This window comes from Lutra lutra, chromosome 17, assembly GCF_902655055.1.
Source record: "Lutra lutra chromosome 17, mLutLut1.2, whole genome shotgun sequence".
Taxonomy (NCBI): Eukaryota; Metazoa; Chordata; class Mammalia; order Carnivora; family Mustelidae; genus Lutra; species Lutra lutra.
In genome coordinates, this window is record NC_062294.1 from 57183156 (window position 1) to 57204646 (window position 21491).

Consider the following 21491-nt stretch of genomic DNA (forward strand, 5'->3'; position numbering starts at 1 on the left):
AGATTCTTTGCCTCTTTGGATAGGTTTATTCCTAGATATCTTATGGTTTTGGATGCAATTGTAAATGGGAACAACTCCATAATTTCTTTCTTCTGTCTTGTTATTGGTGTATAGAAATGCAACTGATTTCTGTGCACTGATTTTATATCCTAATACATTACTGAATTCCTGTATGAGTTCTAGCAGTTTTGGAGTGGAGTCTTTTGGGTTTTCCACATAAAGTATCATATCATCTGCAAAGAGTGAGAGTTTAACTTCTCTGCTAATGCAGATGCCTTTTATTTCTTTTTGCTGTCTGATTGCTGAGGCTACAACTTCTAGTACTATGTTGAATAGCAGTGGTGATAGTGGACATCCCTGCCATGTTACTGACCTTAGGGGAAAAGCTCTCCATTTTTCTCCATTGAGAATAATGTTCACTGTGGGTTTTTCATAGATGGTTTTGATGATATTGAGGTATGTACCTTCTATCCCTACACTGGGAAGAGTTTTGTTCAAGAAAGGATGCTGTACTTTCTCAAATGCTTTTTCAGCATCTATTGAGAGTATCATATGTTTCTTGTTCTTTCAGTTATTAATGTACTGTATCACATTTATTTGTGGGTGTTGAACCAACCTTGCATCCCAGGAATAAATCCCATTTGGTCATGGTGGATAATCCTTTTAATGTACCGTTGGATCCTATTGGCTAGTGTTTTTGTAAGAGTATACAAAAAATAAGGTTAAATACAATGAAGGGATAAAATAGGACTATAGCAATGAACATTTTAAAATATTTTTTAAAAGGTATCAATAAGATAAAATAGTTTAAAAATGTTAAAATAAGGGGCATCTGGGTGGCTCCGTGGGTTAAGCTGCTGCCTTCAGCTCAAGTCATGATCCCAGGATTCTGGGATTGAGCCCCACATTGGGCTTTCTGCTCAGCAGGGAGCCTGCTTTCCTTCCTCTCTCTGCCTGCCTCGCTGCCTACTTGTGATCTCTGTCTGTCAAATAAATAAAGTCTTTTAAAAAAATGTTAAAATAAGAAAGAGGAAATAAGAATTTTAGAATAAATTTATAGGGGCACCCGGGTGGCTGAGTGGGTTAAAGCCTCTGCCTTCTTTTAAAAAAAGAATTTTAGAATAAATTTATAAATTTAAATTATAAAAATATTTATAGACTATTTTTAAAAGTTTTATTTTTTTTTAAGATTTTATTTATTTATTTGTCAGAGAGAGAGAGAGAGAGCGAGCACAGGCAGACAGAGTGGCAGGCAGAGGCAGAGGGAGAAGCAGGCTCCCCACAGAACAAGGAGCCTGATGTGGGACTCGATCCCAGGACGCTGGGATCATGACCTGAGCCGAAGGCAGCGGCTTAACCAACTGAGCCACCCAGGCGTCCCAAATTTAAAGTTTTAAATTAAAATTTTAATTAAGATTAAATTTTTTAAACATTTTTTTAAATTTATTTTCAGCATAACAGTATTCATTGTTTTTGTACCACACCCAGTGCTCCATGCAATCCGTGCCCTCTCTAATACCCACCATCTGGTTCCCCCAACCTCCCACCCCCCCCACCTCTTCAAACCCTTCAAATTGTTTTTCAGAGTCCATAGTCTCTCATTGTTCACCTCCCCTTCCAATTTCCCCCAACTCCCTTCTCCTAACTCCCCATGTCCTCCATGCTATTTGTTATGCTCCACAAATAAGTGAAACCATATGATAATTGACTCTCTCTGCTTGACTTATTTCACTCAGCATCATCTCTTCCAGTCCCGTCCATGTTGCTACAAAAGTTGGGTATTCATCCTTGCTGATGGAGGCCTAATACTCCATAGTGTATATGGACCACGTCTTCCTTATCCATTCGTCCGTTGAAGGGCATCTTGGTTCTTTCCACAGTTTGGCGACCATGGCCATTGCTCCTATAAACATTGGGGTACAGATGGCCCTTCTTTTCACTACATCTGTATCTTCGGGGTCAATACCCAGTAGTGCAATTGCAGGGTCATAGGGAAGTTCTATTTTTAATTTCTTGAGGAATCTCTACACTGTTCTCCAAAGAGGCTGCACCAATTTGCATTCCCACCAACAGTGTAAGAGGGTTCCCCTTTCTCCACATCCCCTCCAACACATGTTGTTTCCTGTCCTGGTACTTTTGGCCATTCTAACTGGTGTAAGGTGGTATCTCAATGTGGTTTTGATTTGAATCTCCCTGATGGCTAGTGATGATGAACATTGTTTCATGTGTCTGATAGCCATTTGTATGTCTTCATTGGAGAAGTGTCTGTTCATGTCTTCTGCCCATTTTTTGATATGATTCTCTGTTTTGTGTGTGCTGAGTTTGAGGAGTTCTTTATAGATCCTGGATATCAACCTTTGTCTGTACTGTCATTTGCAAATATCTTCTCCCATTCTGTGGGTTGCCTCTTTGTTTTCTTGACTGTTTCCTTTGCTGTGCAGAAGCTTTTGATTTCTCATGTAAGAAATTGAAGAAGACACAAAAAGATGGAAGACCATTCCATGCTCTTGGATCAGAGGAATAAACATTGTTTAAATGTCTATACTGCCTAGAGCAATCTATACTTGTAATGCCATTCCAATCAAAATTCCACCGGTATTCTTCAAAGAGCTGGAACAAATAATCCTAAAATTTGTATGGAACCAGAAGAGACCCCAAATCGCTAAGGTAATGTTGAAAAACAAAAATAAAACTGGGGGCATCACGTTACCTGATTTCAAGCTTTACTACAAAGTTGTGATCACCAAGACATCATGGTACTGGCATAAAAACAGACACATAGACCAGTGGAACAGAGTAGAGAGCCCAGATATGGACTCTCAACTCTATGGTCAGTTAATCTTCGACAAAACAGGAAAAAATATACAGTGGAAAAAAGACAGTCTCTTCAATAAATGGTGCTGGGAAAACTGGGCAGCTATATGTAGAAGAATGAAACTCGACTATTCTCTTACACCGTACACAAAGATAAACTCAAAATGGATAAAAGACCTCAACGTGAGGGGCACCTGGGCGGCTCAGTGGGTTAGGCCGCTGCCTTCGGCTCAGGTCATGATCCCAGCGTCCTGGGATCGAGTCCCACATCAGGCTCCTTGTTCTGTGGGGAGCCTGCTTCTCCCTCTGCCTCTGCCTGCCACTCTGTCTGCCTGTGCTCGCTCTCTCTCTCTCTCTCTCTGACAAATAAATAAATAAATAAAATCTTATTAAAAAAAAAAAGACCTCAATGTGAGACAGGAATCCATCAGAATCCTAGAGGAGAACATAGGCAGTAATCTCTTCGATGTCAGCCACAGCAACTTCTTTCAAGATATGTCTCCAAAGGCAAAGGAAATAAAAGCCAAAATAAACTTTTGGGACTTCATCAAAAAGATTAAATTTTTAATTAAATTTTTAGTTTTATTTTAAAATTTTTTAATTATAAAATTTACAAACAGAATAAGAGGGGCTCCTGGGTGGCTCAATGGATTAAAGCCTCTGCCTTCAGCTCAGGTTATGATCCCAGGGTCCTGGGATCAAGCCCCACATCGGGCTCCCTACTCTATAGGAAGCCTGCTTCCTCCTCTCTCTCTGTCTGCCTCTCTGCCTACTTGTGATCTCTGTCAAATAAATAAATAAATCTTTATAAATAGAATAAGAAATAAGAGTAAGAAAAAAATTTTAGAAATTTAATTTTGAAAGACTATAGGATCATGGCAGGGAAAGCCATGAATTCTAGGTGTTGCTTTCCCCTAGCTCTGAAGTTCTGAGGTTCTCATTGATCCCTGAACTTGATCTTGGCTGGGCATTCTTGCTGATCTTCTGGGGGAGGAGCCTAGTGCCATGATTTTCAAATGTCTTTGCCTGAGGTGGAACTGCACTGCCCCGGGTAGGGGCCAGGCTGAGCGATCTGCTCGGGTTTGTGCTCAGGAGCTTTTGTTCCCTGAATGCTTTCTGTAGAGCTCTGGAGGACGGGAATGAAGATGGCGGTCTCCCAGTCTCCGGCCTGGAGGAGCCGAGAGCTCAGGGGCCCACTCTTCAGTGCACCCTCAGAGAAAAGCTGTCAGTCCCTCCCAGCTCCCTGGTCTCTGGCCGTGCTCCAAGCTCACCCGTCCTGTGACTGAGCGTTTCTGTCTCTGGCGTGTGGCCCCGTTTGGAGTCTCCAAACCCAGCAGATTCCTGCCACCCACTCTGCACTGCTCCAGAGGAGGAAGGAAGGGGTCTCCCTGGATCTGCCACATGTGGGGTCCCTGCTTAAAGAGCAGTGGCCCAACTGTCCCTTGGATCACGGTTTAAGTAACCCTGAGCTAAGAGCCTCTCCTCAGCTCCATCTCTGCAGCAGCTTCCCTGCTCCGATACCTAGGGGATTTGCCACATTCAGGCACCCCTGGTCTTTCTGTGACCTCACAGGACCTGAGACCACACTGTTCCTGTGAGGGCTCCACCCTCCCCCCACTTAGCCTCTGGAGTGATGTCCTCAGTGGAGCAGACTTGTACAAGTTCCGATTTTGTGCTCTGCTGCTCCACAGCTTGCCAGGAGCTGGCCCCTCCCCCATGGTCTATCTTCAGTCACTTCAGATTCACTTCTCTGTATGTTGTACCTTCTGGAAAGTGGTTGATTTTCTGTTCATAGAATTGCTGCTCTTCTCTTCAATCTCCTGTTGGCTTTGTAGGTGTTCAGAATGGTTTGGTAACTATCTAGCTGGACTTATGATGTCATCTCAGTCTCCTACTCCTCCACTATCTTGCTTCTCCTCTCTGAGATGTTGTCAACTGAAGACTGTTCTGTAATCAAGGTCCATAAACATTCTAAAATGACAACATGTCAGGTTGTTCTAGAGAGCCAAAGTGGGTAGATTTCATTATCTCATTTGTATACTTAATTTACGAAAAATAGATGATCTGCTAGGTCCAGGAGATGGATCTGTGAGGACTCACTACCTACCCTCAGATTTGCACACTCTCAAAAGGGTCCCAGACTCCCAAAATGGGAATCACTGTGTCAAGGCAAAAACTAAGGGAGTCGTGAGTGAATTTTTCCTCTTCAGGGGAGTTGGTTTCCAAAGCAGCAGGCTGGGCAGTGAGAATTGCCAAGTTCCTGGCACAGAGGCAACCAGTGTTCTAGACAGGAGTACCCATTCATGGTCTCTTCTTTCTTCGTTGATTCTTCTTTAATTCCTGAAGCTCAGATATCTCATGCAGGACGAGATGGAACCTTCTGCACAGCTGGGTTTCAGCCTGCAGCCCCTCTTGGAGCAGCTCAGCCAGGATGAGCTGAGCCAGTTCAAATCTCTGTTGAGGTCCCTTTCCCCGCAAGAGGAGTTACAGCACATCCCTGTGACAGAGGTAGAGGAAGCTGATGGGAAGCAACTGGCAGAAATTCTTACCAACCGCTGCCCCAGCCACTGGGTAGAGATGGTGACCATCCAGGTCTTTGACAAGATGAACCGAACAGATCTGTCTGAGAGAGCAAAGGATGAGCTCATGGGTAAGTAGAAACTAGCCCACAAGGTGTCCCAGGAGGAAGGAGGAATAGCCTCCAGAGTTTTACATGTGTAGGAATAACACTGAGCCTTGGAGAGGCCACCTGTCCTGAACCCAAGTGCTAGACTTTCCTAAAGTCTGGTGGTATCTCTCATTCTAGCTATTTCTACTCTACCCCGGGATTGTATACCTTCCCTGGCCACCTCAGTCTGTATTCCTTCTCTCATCCAAGACTGTTCCTTGAGTATATTCCAGATCCCATTCTCTCACACATCCAAGGTGTTAAATTATTACACACCCTCTGGTTTTCAGCTCCCACTCATGTTTCCTTCCGCACACTCACAGAGGCAACCCCCTACCTTCCCTTCGATCAGCATCACTAACAGCATTTGGGGCTGGGTGAGGAGACCTCTTTTGTATTGCACAATATTTAGCTGTACCCTTGGGACCCCAGTGCTAGCGTCCCAGCACCTCTACCTGTTAGATGCTAGCAGCACACACCTCTCACTTGAAACAACCAAAGATGTCTCTAGACACTGCCCAGTGTCCCCTAAGTGGAGCACTGAGTTTTAGGTCAGCGGTTGTCAGCTTTCACTCTTCTGGGCAGTCCTCTCAGGAGCTTCAATATGCTGATGTCCAGAACCAATCACCAGAGACTTTGAGCTAAATGATCTGTGTCTCCCCCAGATGTGGATTTCTTGAAAGCTTACAGTCTGAGGGTTTTGAAGGGGCGGGGGGGGGGGGTGGGAGGTTGGGGGAACCAGGTGGTGGGTATTAGGGAGGGCACGGATTGCATGGAGCACTGGGTGTGGTGCAAAAACAATGAATACTTGTTACGCTGAAAAGAAATTTAAAAAAATTGTGAAAGTCAGTTGTACCTCTTTAGACCTTTCATTATGTGGCTACTAGAAAATACAAAGTTACATAGGTGAGAGGTGTTATATTTGTTTTGGAGAGCACGCTGCTCTAGAGAATATTTTCTCTCTTGTTCTTCAGCAAGGGTATTCAAATGCTCTTCCTTACCTACCATTTTCTTTTTCCTTAAAAATGGCCTGTTTTATTCCATCTAGAGATCTGTTTTTAGCTTACTGTTCCTGGTCTTCAATGGACAGGGGAGGGTTTTCACTCCCAGCTGGCCTCTGGAGATTATAAATTTGGAAATAGCATGAAGAAACCCCAAGCTGAGCAGCTAAAAGGGTCTGGCTCTGAAAAGTGTGGGTTTTCCCACCTCCTCCTCTCCCAGAAGCAGCTGTGGAGTCTCTCAGAACAAGCCTCCAGCATTAGATAAGCTACCTCGTTTACTTCTTATGTGAGACTTTGGAATTCAGGGGCGTGTTTTAATTAGACAAGACATGGTGCTGAGCACTAAGAATTCAAGGAAAGCCAAGCCCTTCTCTCTGCAGCCATCCCAGTGGGTGAGGAGGGAGACCAGGGGAGCTCCATGAGCCGGTATTTATACCAGAAGTTAGTAAATGCACACAGAAGCAGGAAGGAGAGAGCTTTCCTTGGAATCTGGACAGGCTGGATTTTAGCATGACCTACAGCAAGGGCTGGCCAACCAGACTCCCAGACCAGGTCCAGCCTGCCAGTACTTTTGACCTTCCCACAAGCTAAGAACTGTTCTTCTATTTTTAAATGGTTGGGAGGATCAAAAGACTGCCTTACAGCCTATGAAAATCATAGGAAACTCAAACTTCAGTATTCATAAATGAAGTTTTCTTTGCATGTGGCATGCTTATTTGCTCATATGTTACCTATGACAGCTTTTGCCCTACAAGGTCAGAGATGAGTGGTGTGGCCTGAAAAGCAGGAAATATTTACTGTCTGGCCCTTTGCAGGAACTAGAAAATTAAGTTTGCTAACCCCAGCGAAAAGGATTTTTGAGTTAGTGATTATGAACTTTCTCCCCTCTCCATATCCCAAATCACCAGTATCCTTAGTGATAAGACTTGGGCTCAAGGCAATAGTAAATGGGAGTGTGGTTTGAAGAGCAAAGGCACAACCATTGATAATCTCAACCTAGATGTCCTGACTTCTTCTATCAATACACAAGTGCCAAAGGGTTCTACAATGATGACCTAACCAAATGTCAGAAGGAGACTGGTGGTCCATCAGATCTTACACTTGGCAATACTGCCAAGTAGGTATTCCTCCCAGTAAGTGTTCAGACTAAAAGCATGCAGAATTCTTTATTCAGAATCCTGCTCTTGGCTTTTATGACCTTGTTGCCTTTGCTCTGTGGCTTGTTGAGGATTATTTTTTCTTCCGTTCTTTCAGAATTCTTGTTCTTCTGCCTCATCTTCAAAAGGAATGACTGGCTGGCCATTTCCTCACTCAGCATCCTGGTCCTGGTTGATATCCCTTGGAATCTTACTGGCTATTTATGTTCTGATGCCTTTGCAAAGGCTGTATTTACACCAGCATTTCCCCTGAACTTTAGATGCCCGCAGCCAACTACCTCCTGGGAATCTCTTCAGAACTCTCCCAGACTCACCACTTCTTTATCCAGTGTTGAGCTTATAGTACTCCCTCTCCCATCAGGACTCCACCATCTTCCTACATCCCCTCCCAGGACAGTTTGGTTTTATCTACCTCATCAGGAACCAGAGAGTTAATCCATGAAAGCTTTGTGATGGCCTCAAGACAGAGCAAGGGTGCACACATGTTCATTTCTCTCACTGCGTGAACTTGACTGGAGCCTTCTGGGACAAATCCACCATGATGAGCACTCTAGGACACGCAGCCTTCTTGAACACCACCCCCACCACAGTCACAGTCTTTCCTTTTGTTTAACTAACCCCTGCATATACCCTCAGGGCATAATGTCCTTGACCTGCTCTAGAGCTAGGACTGTGGCGCACACCCATTCTTACTCTCCTCCGGTAGACCCCCCACTAGCACTCCCAGCCTCTAGGGCTATGGAGGCAGGGTCGTGGAGATCAGCTTGTCTTACAGCTACCGAATACATACTTCTGTCCCCTTATTAAACCATTTCTTGGGGCCACCTGCGTGGCTCAGAAAAGTGTCTTCCTTTAGCTCAGGGTCCTGGAATAGAGCCCCATGTCAGGCTTCCTACTCAGTGGGGAGTTTGTGTCTCTCCCTTTCCCTCTGCCTGCTGCTCCCCTACTTGTGCTCTTTCTCTATCAAATAAATAAAATCTTTAAATAACCATTTGTTGTCAGGCTGGACTGGTCAGCCTTTTTCTTCAATCTTACGGCTCCTTGGGTCTTTGGAGATGGTTGTGCATACAACGCCCTCCCATGAGACAGTCACTGTGTGTTCTCAACCACATAGGAAGCCAGAAAAGGCACATAAGCCCAAGATTGTGGCCTGACACACTTCAATCTTCTCTCCCATAGCATGTTAAGGTCCTTTTTATGTCATCTGGGTTTATGTATGAGACACAGTTGTCAAACATAAGTCTTCTTGAAGTCCCACCCCTCTCCCCAGGCAGAAGTCTCAATAGAGAAGCCTATAATGGCCCCTCTTTTCTCAGGGTTCACCAGGACTCCAGAACCAAAATGTGCAAACTTGGAAGAAACCCAACAATGTGCAGAAGGAAAGGAACCAGTTGGTCAGTGTTGGAGCGAGCCAAGCCACAACTACCGCATCCTGTTCTGTCCTCTGCACCCTCCTTTTGTGAGCTCCATCTCCCCCCACCTCCTTTCCTCCATGGTTTATAATCCCCAATAGTCTCACAGAAAATGCCTTCCTCCCTCACTTAGGAACAAAGCAGGAAAAGGACCCTTGGAAAGAACTGAATTTCTTCAGTTCACAGAAAATTAGTGTACTGTATGGAGTTTCTCTTCAATTTTTCAATTTCAGTTGCTCAGACTTTAGGAAACTCAACTCCCAGATGAGAAAGTTGAGATGTGCTGTATATTCATCCAGCACTCTGGTCCCTTAACATCACTGAGTGACTAAAGTCAGCTGGGTAGTATTGTTTGTTAATGGCTCTGGTAAAGTACAATCTGCGTATCCATAAATTTCATTCAAATGTGCTACTACTAACTTTCAGTAAACCTACAGAATTTCCCAACCATCACCACTATCCAATTTTACAACATGGACATCACCCCCAGAAAGTTCCCTTGTGTCCACACGTGGTCACTCCCTAGTCTCTGTCCGCCAGCTCCGGGCAACCATTATGTTATTGTGTCTCTCTAGATTTGGCTTTTCTGGACACATGGTCTTTCCTGTCTGTCTTTCATCACTTACCATAATGTTTTTGAGGTTTGTCCCCATTGTTGAGTATGTCACTGACTTGCCATCCCTTTTTATTACAGAATGATACTCCATGGTGTGGCTATGCCACACTTGATTGTCCATTCGTTGATGGATGGATGGATATCTGGATTTTTTCTACTTTCTGGCTGCGTTGCATCATGCTGCTATGAACCTTGGTGGGCTAGTCTTGACATACGCGCATTTTCACTTACCTTGGGCAGATTCTCAGGAGCCGTCTGGCATTCTACACAGGCATGACATCATTGCTTACTCAGACAACGGAGCAGCTGTACTGGGTTGGGCTGTATGGAGGTCTGTCTCCTGATGCCCTGGTGTGTGGTCTAGACCAGCGGGAAAGATGCACGAGTAGCTTCAATGGATCGCATTGAGTTTTGACGGAGCAACTCGAAAAAATATTTCTTGTTATGGGTCTAGAGAGGACAGGCAGGAAACTTGGTTTAGAAGGTCATTTGCTCTGTTCCTCTCTATAAACCCGGCCTTTGCACCTCCCAGCACATGATATGGACAGAGATTAGATTCTGTGCTCCTTGGATCCACTTTAACACTGTATTTCTGGTAAAAGAAATTCACGTGTCTTTGTGTCAAGCTCATTTTTAATTTGTATTTTGCAGCACTTACTCAAGTACAGGGAGAAGATGTCCCAAACCCAGAAGCGGCAAAGGAAGTTTTGGAAGGAGAAAATCCAGGTCTGTATCCTGTCTTCCTGGACGAGCCTGGTGTCAGGCCGTTTTTTGTTTTGTTTTGTTTTTTTCCTACCTAACACAAAGTATCTTTTTTTTCCTAATGAATAACCAGCTATGTCCTTCCTATCCCCTACCTCCAATCACTAAAGGTAAACAGGATAAATACAGAAGCGTTTTGAAAGAGAAGGTCCAGCAAATCTGGAAGAACTTTTGGCCTGGAGCCAGTGAGAACATTCACATGGTCACCCAAAGATATGAGACACAGATTCCATTCTGTAATCCTAAAATGCTCGGAGGGCCATTTCCGCACACGGTGGTGCTGCACGGTCCGGCGGGCGTGGGGAAGACCACTCTGGCCAAGAAGTGCATGCTGGACTGGACGCAGGACAGCCTAGCGCAGACCCGCCCCGTTGCCTTCTGTCTCAGCGGCAAGGTGCTCAGCCGCAAGGGGACTTGCTCCTTCGCAGAGCTGCTGGCCGAGAGCGCCCCAGACCTGCAGCACGCCCTTCCGCAGGTCCTGGCCCAGGCGCACAAGCTCCTGCTGGTCATTGACGCTTTCGAGGAGCTGCGCGTACCCTGGGGCACGGGCGTGCTGGCGCACGACCTGGGGGGCGACTGGAGGACGCGGAGGCCTGCGCAGGTCCTCCTGGGCAGCCTGCTGAAGAGAAAGCTCTTCCCCACGGCCAATCTGCTGGTCACCACGCGGCCCGAGGCCCTGAGGGAACTGCGGCTCCTGGTGCAGCAGCCGCTCTTGGTGGAGATGGAGGGGCTCTCCGAGCGCGACAGGAGGGTGTATTTCCTGCGACACTTGGGAGAGGAGGCTCAGGCGCTGCGCGCTTTCCAGCTGATGAGAAGCAACGCGGCGCTGTTCCGCATGGGCGCGGCGCCCGCTGTGTGCTGGATGGCGTGCACCTGCCTGAGGCTGCAGATGGCCGAGGGCGCGGACCCCCGGCCCACCTGCCAGACCGCCACGTCCCTGCTGCTGCACTTCCTCTGCAGCCGGTTTGCGCCTGCGCGGGGCCAAGGCCCGGGTCTGCACCTCGCGGCTGCCCTGCAAGCCCTGTGCCTGCTGGCCGCCGAGGGCACATGGGCGCAGACCTCAGCGTTCGATGGACTCGACCTGCGCAGGCTGGGCGTGCACGAGTCTGACCTGCGCCCTTTCCTGGACCGGGGCATCCTCCAGAAGGACAGAGACACTGGGGGCTGCTACCGCTTCATCCACCTGAGCGTCCAGCACTTCCTGGCTGCTGCGCTCTGCGTCCTGGGGAGCGAGGGCCGCCAAGATGCAGGGAACCCCGTCTGGCACGCTGGGGGTGTGCAGAGGCTGCTCTCCAAGGAAGAAGGCCTCAAGAATCCCCACCTGGCCCCCGTGGGGCGCTTCCTGTTCGGCCTCGCCAATGAAAAGAGGGCCAGGGAGCTGGGGACCACCTTTGGCTGCCCGGTGTCCACTGAGTTCAAGCGGGAGCTACTGGAATCCACAGTGCGGTCCCCTGAACACAGACCCTTCTCCTCGGTGACAGACACGAAGGAGACCTTGTATTGTCTCTACGAATCCCAGGAGGAGCAGCTTGTGAAGGAGGCCATGGCCCAGGTCACAGAAGTGTCCCTGCATTTGGAAGATACCTCGGACCTGGTGCACGCATCGTTCTGCCTCAAGCATTGTGACCGCTTGCAGAAAATGTGGCTGCGGGTGGCAAAGGGGACGTTCCTGGAGAACGATACCGCATGGGGATCAGAGGCTCAGGCTGATGGGTAAGAACCTGCCCTATTCACCCTGGTAGTGCCCAGGTTTCTGCCTCATGCCCCACTCCAGTAGCAGCAGGGCAGAGTGTCCTCCCTGTGGCTTAGGGTCAGAATTTTCTTCTTACCAGAACTTCTTCTGCCAGCTTGCCCTTCAAGGTGCGGAGTACGGTGCTCAGATTAAGGATGGGGACTTTGAACCAGACCTTGTTTTGAGACCTGTGTCCTTTTGTCTCCAGCTGAGCAATGTTTGCACATGGCTCGACCTCACTTCAGTCCTCGTGTTGGTTGTCTAGGTTGCCCCTCTGTATGGGGTTGTCCTGTTTAGCATGACAGATGGAAAGGCATTAAAGGTGGACAGTCAGAGGCTGATTCAACGAGGTTCTGAAAGCTTTCCCCCACCCACGATCATGGGCACGTCACCTAACGCAACTGACACAATGAGATGACTCCAGGCAGTCATGAGACGTTGTTATTCTTGATGCAGCCTCAGGTAACATCAGCCGAGCTCTTACGGCATTTCCAAATACGATTTATCCCCTGGTGGCTACTTGCAATCTTTCCTGTTGAGGTGAAGATCCTGGTTTCATTAAAGGGTGTTTGAGTGGGATTAGAACTCCAGCCTGCTGGTTTATGAAGTGCCCCTCCCCCATCACAATCCAAGCTCACTGCTCATGGTCCTGTGTAGGGCCCACCAGACACATACTGATACTTACCTTATCAGCCTGCCTCTTCCTCAACCCTAGGTTGTCATCAGAAATGCAGTATCTGAAATCCTCGTGCATATTCACGGGGCCAGAATCAAACGCCCCCCCCCCTTGCTTTCCTGGTGGAGGCGTCTGTTTTACACATCCCCTTCACTTGCCCTCCCACTCCTTCCCCATGTAGCAGAGAGTCGTGAACTCGAGTCACCTCAGGGAGCGTCAGGACCCTGACGGCTGGGCTGGAACATTTCTCCACCTTGAAGATCACCGGCACTCACAGACCCCATTGGTTAAGTTCTTTATTGTAATTCCAGTCCAGCTAACATACAGTGTCATACTAGTTACCCCGATACAATATAGTGACTCAGCAGGTCTACACAACACTCGGTGCTCATCATGATGACTGTACTCTCAATCGCCATCATCCGTTTTACACATCTCCTACCACCCCCCTGCTGGTAACCATCAGTTTGCTCTTTTTAGTGGAGAGTCTGTTTTCGCTTTGTGTCTTCCTCTTCTTCCCCCCCCACCATTGCCCATTTGTTCTGTTTCTCAAATTCCACATATGAGTGAAATCCTGTGATATTTGTCCTTCTCTGACTGGCACAGGTGGCTTCCTGTTACACACTGTAGCCGCAGTCATGCCTTGGCAGAAGGCAGGCTTTCGTTCTTTTTAATGCCTGAGTAATATTCCATTGATTATATATACTACATCTTTATCCGTCAGAGGTCACTTGGGCAGCTTCTCTAACTTCGCTTTTGGAGATAATGCTGTGATAAACATAGAGATGCGTGCATTCCTTTGAACTGGTGTTTCCCTTCGTCTGTGTCCTGACTTTGTTTCTTCTCTCATCCAAGTGTTTATACAGGCCTACATGCTGGTTTACCTAAATCTTTCTTCTGCAGGAGGGTCATCAAAGAGCTGCTTTGAATGCAAATGAGATTGCATGAATAGCCTCCTATCTCATCCAAGATCCCAAGTCAAAATAGTATTTATTTTTTTATTATGTTATGTTAGTCACCATACAGTATGTCATTAGTGGTTTTTTTTTTTTGAAATCTTTTTAAAGATTTCATTTATTTATTTGACAGAGATCACAAGTAGGCAGAGAGGCAGGCAGAGAGAGAGGAAGGGAAGCAGGCTCCCCACTGAGCATCGAGCCCGATGCGGGACTCGATCCCAGGACCCTGGGATCATGACCTGAGCCGAAGGCAGCGGCTTAACCCACTGAGCCACCCAGGCACCCCTATGTCATTAGTTTTTGATGTAACGTTCCATGATTCATTGTTTGCATATAACACCCAGTGCTCCTGCAATCCGTGCCCTCCTTAATACCCACCACCAGGCTCACCCAGCCACCCCCCTCCCCTCTGAAACCCTCAGAGTCCATAGTCTCTCATGATATGTCTCCCCTTCTGATTCTCACCCCCTATTTCATATCTCCCTTCCTTCTCCTAATGTCCTCTGTGTTATTCCTTATGCTCCACAAGTAAGTGAAACCATATGACAATTGACTCTCTCTGCTTGACTTATTTCACTCAGCATAATCTCCTCCAGTCCCCCTTTTGATACAAAAGTTGGGTATTCATCTTTTCCAATGGCTGAGTGATAGTCCATTGTATATATGGACCACACCTTCTTTACCCATTCATCTGTTGAAGGGCATCTTGGCTCTTCCACAGTTTGGCTATTGTGGACATTGCTGCTATGAAGATTGGAGTACATACGGCCCTTCTTTTCACATATATATCTTTGGGATAAATACCCAGTAGTATAATTGCTGGGTCACAGGGTAGCTCTATTTTTAATTTTTTGAGGACCCTCTTTTTTCTTCTTAACCTTGGTTTAGTTAAAACCAACAATAGAGCCAACATGAACCCTGCAGGTAATTAACCACAGCTGGACTGCTTGGTTCTTGGAGCCCCCATCTGAGAAGAAGGCAATGGATGTCTTTAGGTGTGATTACAATCATTCTGATCTGAAACGCAAATGGATGCTTTCCATGAACGTTCTTTTCGGGTGCCTTTTGCCACTTTCCCTTCTTTCCTGCTCATCACAGCAGGTCCATAGCATTGCTGGTCTGTAACTCCGGGGCGCTTAAATCACAGGCTGCCTTCAGTCAGACCACTTCCTCCAGTAGCACAGTGGGGACAAGCCCAAGTTCTACACAACAGCTTGATTATCTTCCCTTGATAAGACCATTGCACTAACCCTACACAGCCCCATGTCTTTCCCCAGAGCATATAGACCATGCTCTTTGAAAGTCACAAACTAGGTTTCTAAAGGCTTGTTGTCCTCCTCATGTTGCTTCAAGTTCTGCAATGAGGACATTAATTTTAAATATATCTTTCATCGAGGCAAGCACCACTAATAAAACCAAAGGTAAAACCTCAACCTAAATCAGCCAGGCATGCTACAGCTGACAGAACCTAAGTTCTATCTGGCTTCTCTCTTCCCCTATTTCAAACCACAGAATGTCTACTTTGTGTAGGACTTGCTATTCCGTCAAGTCTACTAATGGAGCTTCTTGCCTTTAGAAACCACTTATTTCTTCTCTAAGCTCTTTTGAATCTTAGGAAGATACTCACGTTGACTCAAATTTACTCTCCCATTAGTGCCTTTGGAAGGGTATCCCCCAAAACACGGTCTTGTGTAGCCTTGCCCTTCTCTAGGAAAAAAGGACAATTGTCCTTCAGAAGATAGGGTGACATGAGTGACCAGCCTCACCAGGCTTGAGGGAGAGTGGAAAATAAGAGGTTAATTATTCAGATAAATGTTTATTCCCTGGAAACTGGCCGCCTTGATTTGAAAGCAGCCAAGCCCAGTTATAGGCTGAGGAATGGAAGATGGTAGGAGTCAACGAAGGTGCTGGGTCTTACTATTTGACTTTGAGCTCTCTCTCTGTTACGGCTCTGTTACTGTGATGATGTGGGGCGAGTTAGATGCTTTCTGGGCTTCCTTTCCGTTATCTTCAGGTAAGCACTGGACCTACTTCAAAGTAGTATTTTTAAATGACTAATTCTAAAATTACTCAAGGTTCCTAGCATATAGGAGTTTAAATTCCAGCTTCAACTTTCATTTACACTTTTCTCTCTTAGTATATTTATGTGCTGGTTAGTCTTATTCCTTGCACACTCGTACCTTCAATTTTCTCCACAAAAACCTCCAAATATTCGATTACACTTAGGTCCCATAGTATTTCCCCATCAATAACTAAAACGTTTCAACTTTCTGACACATCATGGCTTCAAGTGTTTGTACTGTTTTCCTGAAAATCAATATTTTTCTGATTGCAAAGATCCCATACATTAATAGAAAATTAAAGCAATACTGAAAAGGATAAAGAAATCATATCACCTACACCAACCCTACACCCAGAAGCAACCACAGAACAAAATAAACATTCTCTTAAGTCTGTGATTACATCTTCTCAAGTTTTTATGGACATTTTAGGTTACAAATACAGTTGTAAATTAGATTGAGAATATCATGCATATGGATACACCATCTGACATTCAGATCTCTGACACGCATATCGCTCTTTTTTTAATCAATGGTGTATATTGTTTTTAATTTTGTATCAATGATCTTAGACTTTTGGTTTATTCTAAACCTCTGTTAGATTATTGTGCAAGAAGTTTGAGTTCTGGGTAAAGTGGCTCAGTCAGTTAAGCATCTGACTTCGGCTCAGGTCATGATCTTGGGGTCCTGGGATGGAGCCAGAGTCGGGCTCCATCCAGGAAGTCTGTCCCTCTCCCTATGCCCCACCCCTACCCCCCCCCCCCGCTCCTGCTTGTTCACTCGCACTCTCTCTCTCAAATAAAAAATCTAAAAAAAGGGGCGCCTGGGTGGCTCAGTGGGTTAAGCCGCTGCCTTCGGCTCAGGTCATGATCCCAGGTCCTGGGTTCAAGCCCCACATTGGGCTTTCTGCTCAGCAGGGAGCCTGCTTCCTCCTCTCTCTCTGCCTGCCTCTCTGCCTACTTGTGATTTCTCTCTGTCAAATAAATAAATAAAAAATCTTTTAAAAAAAAAATCTAAAAAAGAAAAAAAAAGGCAAGCAAGCTTGAGTTCTTTCTCCAGTGACCTGTCTCAGGTGATGACTTGTCTGACAGTGATGCTAAGTGATTCAACCATCTGACTTTAGAGCTCTGCCTGTTTATTGGAGTATATACTGGGAGCAGCCCTCCCTAAATAGCTTCACAATGAGGGACCGGTGGTCGTTTTCTCTCCGGCAGTATTCGGTAAATTCCCTCCTTTGCCTCTTCCCAACAGGTTCCGGAATGATCAGTATGTTCTTCCTTTCTGGATGGATCTTCTTTCTGTGTTTGACTCAAACAAGAGTCTGGTGTTTCTAGACATCAGTCAGAGCTTCCTCAGTACCTCATCCGTGAAGCTGCTTTGTGAAAAAATAGACTCCGCTCCCCATAATCTTCAGAAAGTAGTGTAAGTAGACACTAACCCCGGTTAAAACCCCTAGGGCATAACCAGGTTCCTTACATTTTTCACATTGGAGTAATATTTGAATCCCTTTCCCAAAGTCCAACTGGGTACTCAAGACATGAGGAATTGAGACCGTCCATACCTTACACTTGTCTACTGAATCGTATGAAGTAACTTTTTCCAATTTTTTTATTGTGGTATAACATAAAACTTATCATCTTAACCATTCTCGACTTCACTGTGATGGATTTTTAAATGTGTAAGTATGCGACAACCACCACCATTCATCTCCAGGACGCTTCATCTTGAAAAACTGAAACTCTGTCCCCCGTTAAACAATAATTCCCTGTGGTCCCTTCTCCCCAGCCCCAGGTGATTTTAACACAATGTGAAATATGATTTGGATGTCCACGAAACTCCATGACGACCATCCAGATCCTGGGGGCAGCTTCAGTCCCATTAGACAACCATAGGGCTGTGCATAGAACAGAATTTCTCAACCTCTGCAGACAGTGGGGTTGGGCTTTCCTGTGCATCATAGGATTTTAGCAGCAGCCCTGGCCTCTATCTTCCAGACGCCGATGGCACCCACACCCCCGCCTCCAACTGTGATGACCTAAAATGTCTCCAGACATTGCCAGGTGTCCCTAGGGGATGCAAAATCACCCATGCCTGGGAGCATTGTTGGAGTGATGGTATCAGTGTGCTGAGACAGACCTGTGACCTGGGCTGGGTATATGTCTGAATCTGATCCAAAAATCTAGAAGCTGAATGAAGTTGGGAAGAAATAAGGGGGGCTCAGAAGCACCAGAAAAAAGTAATTACACAAGTTAAATACTCGTAGTCAGAATAGAGTGTGGTCCTGTCTGCCTGTGACAACACCTCAGAGTCTTCCTGTGGGCACCCCCTTGCAGCTCGTGTGCTGGGAAAGTCTGGAAGCTTACACATGGGCAGGTTGTGGGGGGAGGTTTAGGGAAGGAGAGCAAACATGAGTTAGTCTGCAAAGTGGGCTCTGGTACCAGCAAGACATTCTCCAAGTGAAGGCATCCTCATTCACAGGTTTCTTTGTCAACATAGAGAAAAAAGAGTCTCTTCTGCTCACTTAGGGTCGCGCCAGCCATGCGATCCTGATTCTACACGTGAGATGTTGAGCAGGACACAGTGTTCCTGAAACATTCCCATGGTAACACTTGAGAGGAACAAGCTACTACCCTTATCTCTTTTTTTTTTTTAAAGATTTTATTTATTTGACAGAGAGAGATCACAAGTAGACGGAGAGGCAGGCAGAGAGAGAGAGAGAGGGAAGCAGGCTTCTTGCTGAGCAGAGAGCCCGATGTGGGACTCGATCCCAGGACCCTGAGATCATGACCCGAGCCGAAGGCAGCGGCTTAATCCACTGAGCCACCCAGGCGCCCCCCTTATCTCTTTCAAAAAGCCACAGAACAGCTTTCCTCCAAAACAACTGTTGAGGACCAACTTCCCTTTTGCAGAAGTCTGAGAGGACTAAAGAAACAGGGGCTTCCGGGAGTTCCTAAAATTAGATGTTCGTCAAGCTGTACAAAGTTTCAGTTAGTGCAAAATGGGTGAGTTCTGGGGACGTAACCTCACCAATGTGACAACAGTTAACAAAACTGCAAGGTATACTTGAAACTTGCTAAGAGACCTGATCTCCAGTGTTCTTGCCACAGAAAAAAAGAGAGAAAATGGTGACTACGTGAACTGAGAGGTATATTCACTAGCTTGTTTGTGGTGATGATTTCACAAGGTAGGAGTATATCAAAATATTAAGTTGTGTACCTTCATATATACAGTTTCTTGACCACACCTCACTGGAGGTGAAAAATAGGAACAAAGTTCCCAGTGTTTAAACCTATTGTGGCCCTTTGTTCCCATGTATGTAGAAATGCAAGATTTCACCTTTCTTGTCATTTCTCTAGCCTCAAAAATACTTTCCCAGCGGACACCTATCGGAACTTCTGTGTCGTTTTTTGTGGTCATGAGACTCTCACGCATCTGACCCTTCAAGGAAATGACCAGAGTGATATGCTGCCCGTATTGTGTGAGATCCTGACACACCCACGGTGTAACCTGCAATACCTCAGGTACACCCCATTCTCCCTGAGAACCCCTTGCATGTGCACAGAGATGCCACAAGACTGTAGAGCAACTCTGTATAAATTGGGGGGAAATCCCTTATTCTGGTTCAAAGCGGTGCTACTCCGGGCACGTGCCTCACAACAGAAAGTGGGCTGGAGTTTAGTTTCCACTTGTGCTGATCACTGAACAACCTGGACAACCATCCGTAGTAGTCCAACAAAACACTCTGGAACTGGATACCACCCTCAATCAGAGAGAATATGTTTGTGGTTTATGTTTCTCCGATGTCAAGGTTCAGAATACCAGATTCTGTCCAGATTCATCTGTCCAGGCAAGGATGCATTGACAGCACCAGGTTTTTCCTTTCTTGGTAGTCCTCTGGGTTGAGAGATCTCCCTTTGGGATGTTCTCCACCTGATTGCTCTGGTGAGGGTTTCCATCACTCATCCTGGGGTGCCCTTGATCCTCACTGGGCCACACTTGAGTCGTAATAGGAACACAGTTCAAGGTGATCTGTTGGTCTCTGATTGTGGTTCTGCCTCTACTGTTACGATCTAGGGCTATTCAGCCAGGTCTTACCCCATCTGCAGGATGGGGAATGCGCATCTCTCATGGATTTGAGGACTAAGACTGAGTCTAAGCACATATATGCTCACTGTTACATTATTGATAGTAGCTGTTGCCAAATTGACCGTTGATAATGACGTTCCCTTCTTTTTCCTGTGAGGATTCACCAGGAAAAGAAAGTGTGCAGTTTGAACACTTGGGGTATTAACTTGCTTCTCGAGGAATAAATGGGTGCCCCAAAACGGATGGAGGAGATTCCAGAAAAATTTGTTTCATTGCGTGGAGTGCTGGGTGTGGTGCATCAACAATGAATCTTGGAACACTGAAAAAATTAAATTTTAAAAAATTGTTTTACTTTATGGGAAGCCATTAAACAATCTACTTTGGGAAAAAAAAAATTCTACTTTATGTTCCAATGGCCCAGGTTAACTTCGGTTCCTCTATAATAGGTTAGGCTCTAAGAAAAGGAAGTGTTCTGTTGACTTTTACTTACGTTTAGTTATAGGGTACACAGTGCACTTCAGACTTCAGGCGAATTATCAACTTTAACGAACGCTCAGCATGAGGGCATGACTTATTTCCAATTTAAAGATGGAAATGAAGTTTGATGAAGTTATGTAACTTGGCCACATTTGCATGTACAGTAAATGGTAGATCTGGGATGTTTTACTATTTTTTTAGAAACCTCACTCAAAGACCATGATACACATAATGTCCCAACGGAATTCCATTCTCCATGGTAAGAATGCTCTCTCCGGATAGAGTGTAGGTCCCTTGCTGGCTGAAATGCTTAGCTGACCGGATGTCTAGAGTAGTTCTCCACATGTGGTCTCCACGCTAGTGGCAGCTGTATGGCTTAGGAACTTGTTAAAACCCAAATTCTTGGCTCTGACTCAGATCCTCTGAACCATCGTCTGAGGGTGTGGCCCAGGAGTCTTCCAGGTGATATAGGACACCCCAAAACCGAAGCCGGTGGATTCTGCACCCAGAGTTTCTGATTTGCATTTCTGACGGCCCGCCAGGTGATGCAGATGCCGCTGGGCCGGGGACCACACTCCGCATCCTCTAGTCCAGGACCTGACATAATGGGGAACGAGGGGCGGGAGTGGAGACCATCCTCCAATGTTTGGTTCTTAAGAATGACCTGTTCCCATTTCTCTGGCAGGTTGGTGTCTTGTTCGGCCGTCCCCCAGCAGTGGGCCCATCTCTCCTGCTCCCTCAGGATCAGCCAGTCCCTCACATGCCTAAACCTCACAGGAATTGAGCTCCTGGAAGAGAGCGCCAAGTTGTTGTGCACGAGTCTGAGACACCCAAAGTGCTTCCTGCAGAGGCTGTCGTGAGTACCGTCTCTTCCTATGGAGCATCTCCATTTTAGGTCTGCAGCCACCTAGAGAAGAGCAATGGTAGTACTGGGTGTACAGGGCCACCCGTAGGGGACCTCCTCCTGAGGTGGACACCCGGTTCCCACTTCAGGTCCCAGGCAGGTGGCTCATGCATCCCATCCTTCTCTGACTCCTGGTCCTTCAAGACTGAGCCTCAAACACATGGTGA

General features: G+C 46.3%; 1 protein-coding gene across 1 annotated transcript; it reads left to right on the top strand.

Annotated features, from left to right (window-relative positions):
- Positions 1–5184: 5184 nt before the first annotated feature.
- On the top strand, positions 5185–21280 carry LOC125088583 (NACHT, LRR and PYD domains-containing protein 2-like). Its single transcript, XM_047709783.1, has 7 exons — positions 5185–5464; positions 8957–9034; positions 10320–10394; positions 10541–12143; positions 17109–17279; positions 19214–19378; positions 21106–21280. Exons 1-7 carry the CDS (start codon positions 5185–5187, stop codon positions 21278–21280), a joined length of 2547 nt encoding a protein of 848 aa, XP_047565739.1.
- Positions 21281–21491: the final 211 nt, after the last annotated feature.